General features: G+C 50.6%; 1 protein-coding gene across 1 annotated transcript; it reads right to left on the minus strand.

The window, feature by feature from the left end:
- Positions 1-3,004: 3,004 nt before the first annotated feature.
- On the minus strand, positions 3,005-5,829 carry LOC147628350 (uncharacterized). Its single transcript, XM_086813440.1, has one exon. The coding sequence runs from the start codon at positions 5,415-5,417 to the stop codon at positions 3,861-3,863; it is 1,557 nt and encodes a 518-aa protein (XP_086669566.1). The 5' UTR covers positions 5,418-5,829; the 3' UTR covers positions 3,005-3,860.
- Between the last annotated feature and the right edge of the window lie 1,538 nt (positions 5,830-7,367).

Consider the following 7,367-nt stretch of genomic DNA (forward strand, 5'->3'; position numbering starts at 1 on the left):
CACCAATGCCCCGCTGCCGCTGGAGAGACCGTCCTCCTCGCCGTCAAAATATGTCGCCCCAGCCGAACAGTATACTGGAAAAAGGTGATCTCTGTGGCCTCAAGGGATGCATAAGGATCATGCCACTCGTACTCCCCAGGGTCCCACTGTAGCCGGGCCAAGGGGCACGCTGCATATGCCTATATGCGCCAATCCGGGAGCACATCAGCAGGGTCGGGATCAATATGCCACTTCGGAGAAGCGGCGGCCACTACCCGAATCCTCTGCAAGGTGCACTCTGCAACCAAAGGCGACTCCACCTCCACTCTCTGGAGTCTGTCCTCATCCTGAATCTCATAGTAGAGGCAACTGCCATCCTCAGTGCAAGCTCTGACAGCAATCAGGATCTCCAACTGTGTAAAGGCTCCCATCCACCGTGGGGCCACTGGCTCGAGAGGCGTGAACCACTCCTCTGTGAGTGCCTCCTGAATATCATCCCTCATAATCAACCCCCCTCTGAAGTGACTCAGCCTCCACCTGGATCTCCTCTGGTAGACTGCAGAAGGCCTGCCAGTCTCCAAAACTACGAGCTGGGCCTGCCGCTAAAGGCCCCCAGGCTAGCCGAGGTCGAGAACCCAGCATATGACCTGCTCTGTGCGAACCGCTGGGCTCCAGATGAGCGGCTGTCTGGCCCGCTCCTCAACACAAGAAGGAGGTCGCTGAGAGAGCCCCGGTCTCAGCAGCTCCCAAGCTCTCAGGATACTCAAAGCAAATCTGTCCTCCCATCCTCTACTGAGGCCTGTCCTCCTCATCTCTATAAAGATCCAGCGAATCTCTGGTGCCCAAGTGCCCCCTGCTGGGGGCGCCCGAGCTTGCAGCCGCTGCAAGAGGAGCTCTTTCCAAGGCTCAGCGCGCCTGGAAGCAACCCCCGAACGATAAGCTTCCCCAATAAAGCTCTACTCTGATCGACTGGATCTATAATGCCCAAACCTCCCTGAGCCAGCGGAAGAGTAATAACTGCCCATGCAACCTTTGCCCGAGCTGGCTGACCGTCCCGCCCAGACCACAGAAAGTTCCTGATCAGCCTCTGTACCTGGCTGATGCAAGAGCTCGAGAAGATCCAGCAAGACGCAATTGATTTCAATCTCATCAATAAGTGGCCTATCTAGATCCACTTCCACAAGGACCTGAGGATGCCAAGCCGGGTTGTAGTCATTCTTGGGTCTCATGCCTAGCACTTTCCCTATGGGGGAAACAATTTTTTTGAGCCGAGGGTACAAGTTAAAAGGCAAGTTAGGAATCTCAACCCACACAGGGCAAGCTGAGGGTTTTGGATCTTGAGGGTTAAAGATTTTGGACCAACTAAAGAAACAGAAAGGGATGTTCCTATACATCCATTGCCCTGAACCTAGGACCTTAAGAGCCATATTTGGGTCCTTGAATAGAAAGAGGTAGTACCCATTTGGGAGGGCTTGGATGATCTCTACCTCTATACCTATGGAGATCCAATTGTCTTTGACCCACCCCCTAAGGAAATCTACTGGTGGTCTTGGCCTGAACAATAAACCAACTAAACAACGGGCTGTGTAATCAGTTTCCAAAGATTGAACTAGCTCTGCTGGAAGACAGACCACAGGTTTAATGGAAGAGGGATTACCTGATGTGGCCATTACCTTTACTAGAGATTGCTTGTTGATTTGAACCTCTTCTTCGACTTGTTTCTACAGGAACATCAGATTTAGCTCTTCCACTCAAGCTCTGGAGTCTTCCAGCTGTTTTTTGGTGTCCATGATATCTTCTAACACCTGCTCATATTTCAGCATGGCATCTCTATTGCCATCCATGGCCGGGGGCCACTGTAGGAATTGATGAAAAGCAACTTGTGTACTCTTAACAAGCGGAGAAGACTGAGCAATCCCAGAGCTAGTCCCCTGTGCTCTGAGCAGAGTAGGGGCTCCCCTCCACTCGGTGCCCATGAACCTGAGGGGGGGGTGTTGTCAAGAGTGAGGAGCGTAAACAGAAAGATTCGAGCCACTGGCAGTAGGCGCAAAGGAGAAAGAGAAGGAGTCGAGGACTATCAAACACCACCCGCCATCACCCACAATCTCTTCGGGCAACGATCAGAAGTTCGCGTAGGGTTCATCCAGCTTAATTTCTAATCACATTTTTGGATATCCCCTCATTTCGCTTATTGACATTTAACATATGTTTTGTTCCACATCTCAAAACCTACAATAACTTTCTAATTTCAAGTTGCATGCTTTAACAAGAAATTTTTCTTCTCTGAATACAGTTGTTTTCATGTATATAAGCCAAGGTATGCATTTCACCAATCCGACAACCGATTTTCCAACGTGTCTTACCAACTCGCGACCAAGCCTATTGCGCCCGAAAACAACCTAGACCAATTCAACCTCCAATGGGCCGAGTGGAGCGGCATATTCTATACCCAAGGATGCAGGTACAATTCTCGCCCATCTCGACCTCTAACTCCTAGGGGGTCCACCAAGGAAAAAAAAACCTTTGCTCTCCCTACACGAAGGGCAAAACTTAAAAAGCTTTGGTCCACCCACCATTTTAACTCGGACAAGAGAGCAGCCTACTGTCTAAACCGACGCCCGAGGGGATAACTTGAAAGGCTTTGGTCTACCAACCATTTTAACTCGTACACTTGAAAGCAGGTACGTGCGAAACGAGCCAAAGTGGACGTTTGGTAACTGAAGCAATAAATAACCCCGTACAAACCTCTCACGGCAACAGATCTTAACTGGCCTTCGAATCGACAGCCTTCTCTCTCTCTCTCTCTCACTTTCAAACCTTGCACTTCTAGACCCAACAAAAGTATTAGTTTGGGCAGCAATTTATATTTTAGGTCTTGTTGAAAACTTAAAAGCGGATTCAAATCATTTTGTGTAGGGTTTAGCGAACTCACTTCATAATTTGGAAACCTGAACAATCCAGATACATTCTAACCATCATACTGTCGTTGCACAAGGATCAAATTGATCAAAAAATGCCAAGCACAGATATAAAATCAACATGCTCAAGAAAGTAAATGGTATTGAAGACATGTATGTAATTCAAAGGCTGATGATGTACTGTCTCGCCCCTATCTCTCAATCCCTCGATTTACAGGAGACCATGTGTTACAGTGCATCTACGAGGGCACTGTCGGAAAAGAACAGCAGACCTCTGCTTGACCAAATTGGTGAAGCCTTGTCTTCTTTTGCATGGCGTGCAGGAACTTGAGAGAAGGGCGGCCGGGGAGAGGCATATAACGACACAGCTGCCATGATAATCGCAGCGAGGGGAACCAGTGATGGGATATTGTTTACAATGTTGCTATGTTCGGGTATACATAGAATGCAAACTTATCGTGGTCTACTTGTTGGAAGTAAAATTCCATCCACGAGATTTTATAGTTACAATCAGAAGACAAAAGATGAAATCATCTATACACAGCCTTTCCATGAGTGGTCACCCCCGCGCAAGGGCCGGCAGGTCTCTTCCGTTGGGGAGAATGGAGGACCTTGCGCGCGCCGCGAAGCAGAGCAGAACCCACGAGAACGGCTCTACAGTGAGATGAAATCAAAACGTTCACAAAGGAAGCACGCAGCATCCCTCCCTGCTGTATTCACATGGAAACTAGGCAGTATTATTCACTCAAAAGAAAAAAGAAAAAAGAAAACAGCCTCCCAATTCACATCATCCATCCATCTCTCTCTCTCTCTCTCTCTCACACACACTCTCTCTCAGGCACGTTAAGAAGGCAACCCACAAGACTCTCGCCAACCCCCTCCTCTCTCTCTCTCTCTCTCTCTCTCTCTCTGTCTCTCTCTCTCTCTCTCTCCCCCCCCCGGTTTCCCTCTCTTGGCCAAATATCAAAGGGCGCGGCTGACCCCCAGAATCGTTGACGCTAGCCAAGGACTATAAGGCGCTTGTTCGGACTTCACAGCGGGGTGAAAGATGCGAGAACCTCCTGGTGCGAAAGGGGGGGTAAGGGGGGAGAGGCGGCTTATATTGGTGGTGGAAGTGGCCCCGGCGGCGGGGGTGGTGGAGAAGAAGAAGCCCTTGGAGATGGGCGGCGGTTGTGCTGGTGGGGCCGCAGCATTCGGCGTTGCTACTTGATGAACGGTAAGGCGTTGCGGATCTTGGTACTGCTGGTATCGTTGATGGTCCTGGTCCTCCTGGCAGGAAGGGTGCGTCTTCTTGTGGGCGACCAGGTTACACTTAAAAGCAAACTTCATGCCACACTTGCAGAGGAGCGGCTCTCCGCACAGCTTCTGGTGATCCCGCAAGTCCACCTCGATGTAGAAGCGCTTGCCGCACTTGATGCACGCGTGCGCCTTCTCGCCCTCCGAATGCTTGCGCCCAAAGTGCCGTCGCAGCTCGTACAGCCCAACGAAGGCGCGCTTGCACACCGGACAGCGCGACGGGATCTTCTTGTTCTGCCCGGCCTTGCAAGACGGAGGCATAGTCGCCAGCGAGTGCACCGGCTTCCCCCCCGGATCCCTCCTGCACCCGCTCGTATCGTCGCTGCCATTGCTGCTGCAGTGTGTCTTGTGGTGCATCTTGAGAGTCTGCGGGTTCTTGAACGTCTTGCTACATCCACCAAAGCCACATTTATAAGGGCGCCTGTTCTGGATCAAGTGGATGGGGACGATGGCCGCCTGTGGCGGCTGCTTCTGCTCGCTGATCTGCTGTTGCTTCTTCTCGAGAACAGCAGCAGGGTTGCCTGAAGAATCTGCACTTGTGTAGAGTGTCTGAAGCTGGCGGAAGGCCACATTAGTGGCTTGGCTAGCGCACAAAGCCGCCTCATACGACATATCCAACGTGTGTTCTTGCTGCTGCTGCAGCAGTTCCTGTTGAGGCTGTGAGACAGAAAACGGGCATATTATGATAGATTTGAGAGTGCTCACCAGGTTGGGATGCATTGTGGGAGTACTAAGCTGCTGTTGCTCCTGCAAGATCGACAGGTCTTCAGAGGCACCTGCTGCTCCTCCTATTCCTCCATCGATCTGCTGCTGCGGGGTGATCAAGTCCAAGGGCAATGGTACATCCAGCGAAGGGTTAACCTGGGCACTGAGGTAAGGCGGGTTTTGGACGTCAGGGAGAGTCCGCAGGCCGGCATCTTCGTCGAAGATGGCCACATTGGTAGAGGGTAGCACATCAGGGGAAGAAGAAGGCAAATCAGTGAGGGTGTCGGGGTGGGGGGGATCGGTGGGGGAGAGCGAAGAGAGGAGGAAGGAACAGGAGTCGGAAGAGGAGAGGGAGAGGAGAGGAGAAGTCATGGCAAGCATGAAGAAGACGAGTGATCTGCAGGACCATGGCCAGGCTATGGCGATGGCAGAGGAGGGGGAATGGATCGACACATACCTATCAAAGGGGGAGGAATGGTAAAGAAAAGACACGGAGGCCGCTTTACTCCCATCATCCATGTTCTGCCCTTTCCCTTTTCTTGCAGTTTTAAATTTTTATTCGTGCTTTAAAATGTGAGTGGGCTCCGGAGGACTCCCGATTCCACCGATCCCGCCGGTTGCCGCGAGGCTCAATCACTTCGCCTCACCAGGGCTCACCCTCCCCCCGCCGGTTGCCGCGAGGCTCAATCACTTCGCCTCACCAGGGCTCACCCTCCCCCGCCCTCTCTGTTGCCTCCACCTGCCCTGCCGCGGATCGCGGACACAGCGCCGCGTCATTAGTCCTGCAACCCTGACGCCTGTTATTTGACAAAGATCCCCCTGGCGTTTTCCTGACAGGCACGCGAACGTGCCTCGATATCACTGCCTCTGTTGAATAGAGGAATCGCGACTCGCTACTCACGAGTCGGTTTCCCAATTCTTAATCTTTGTGACCCTGAGGTCTTCACAGGTGCCATTTTTTATATCCTACTTTGATTTTTGTGGGCACCGCCTCTTCAGCGGGCGGTCACACCAGCCTGCGCTCTCAAACACGGCGACTTGGTTATAGGAGGAAGTGGAAAAGTATCATGATGCCAAAAAGGTCCCATTCTTCACAAAAGTTGTTTCTCTGTCGATTGGTCTTTCTAGATCAATAAAGTCGACGTTAAGCCTCTCTCTCTCTCTCTCTCTCTCTCTCTCTAAGCCTCACACACCTCCCACATGTCCACTTTTTTAAGTTGTTTCTCTATAAGCCTCAAAGGAGCTGTTCACACCATTCACCAGGAGCCCCACCGGTGGCCCTCTGAACACTGCCACCGGAGGGGATTTAGTTCCCACTAGAGTTGTTGTCAAGTTTGTTCAAGATTTTAAAAAAAGACATTTTATATTGAAATTAATAAGCAACCATTGGTTGTTACCTAGAAAAAGCTGTCAAAAACCTGTAATGTTAGAAGAAAAGCGAAGTGCTATGGAGGTGGTAGATCTGACCTGCCGTTTCTGGTGGTGTTACATTTGCCATCGGAGGGCATCTGGAGTTTTCTTTTTTCGTGGTGTGAACTGTGTGAAGGGCAACCAACTGCCCTCCAGCCTCCCACTAGCCCAATGGCGTGAACAAGCCCACACGAGGCTAGAATACAGAGGTTGGCACGAGCCCCCCCCAACTTATTAACATGTCTGCTTTTTTTGAACAACAAGTGTTTGTACACCGGTCTAAAATTGCCAAGTTTTCCAATTCACAAAGAGGATCATTCCTTCATAAAACCAACCGTGCCTCTTGTTCCCCCACGTAAGAAAACAAAATACATGAGCGTGTGCGCACGCGCACACACACACACACACACACACACAAAGTGCTACTTTGCTAGTTAAAACACCCTACTCATTCATTAAGTAAAATGCCCTCAACATACAACAAAGCCTCAAAGGTTTGCTCCACCTCCATTATCGTCTTCCAAGCTCCAAGGCATACCACTAAAGATGAAGATTGGAAAGGTGGTTGAGGTGGTTGAGGTGGAACCACCAAGTAGGAGTTTGATGCAAGGGATGGGCAACAAAGCAAAAAGAGATTCTACCACAATAATAATTACATTCGGAGCTGGGTGATGGTCATGTCTTTGGCTTCAATAGCCCTCTGGAAATCCATGTGTTGCTCTGTTCTGGAGCTCATTCCATGGGCTTGAGCCTTGCTTGTGCCAGGGTTCCGGCCTCATGCAGTGTAGCAGTAGCCCTTGTGAGCTCTTCCTAGGTCTATACCCTAGCTGTTCTAGCCCCTTCAACCTATGTGTGCATAAGATCTATCTCTCGATCTAGGCAGTGGATCTTGGAGGGTCTCCAGAGCTTGTACCTGCAACTACTGGTCATTAAGTGTAATATTAGCATTTTTCTGTGTCTCCAACTAGGCATGCTTGGCTTGGGCAAGGAGGATGGGCCACATCAGTCTGCTCCATTTGTCTTTCCATGAACTCTATCACGTGGCCCATGAGGTTGTAG

The sequence above is a fragment of the Cibotium barometz genome, chromosome 19 (assembly GCF_041138505.1).
Source record: "Cibotium barometz isolate CiBa-2024 chromosome 19, ASM4113850v1, whole genome shotgun sequence".
In the NCBI taxonomy this organism is placed as follows: domain Eukaryota; kingdom Viridiplantae; phylum Streptophyta; class Polypodiopsida; order Cyatheales; family Cibotiaceae; genus Cibotium; species Cibotium barometz.

Coding starts and splice junctions, on each gene's coding strand:
- LOC147628350 (XM_086813440.1), bottom strand. CDS start 5,417: ATGGATGATGGGAGTAAAGCGGCCTCCGTGTCTTTTCTTTACCATTCC.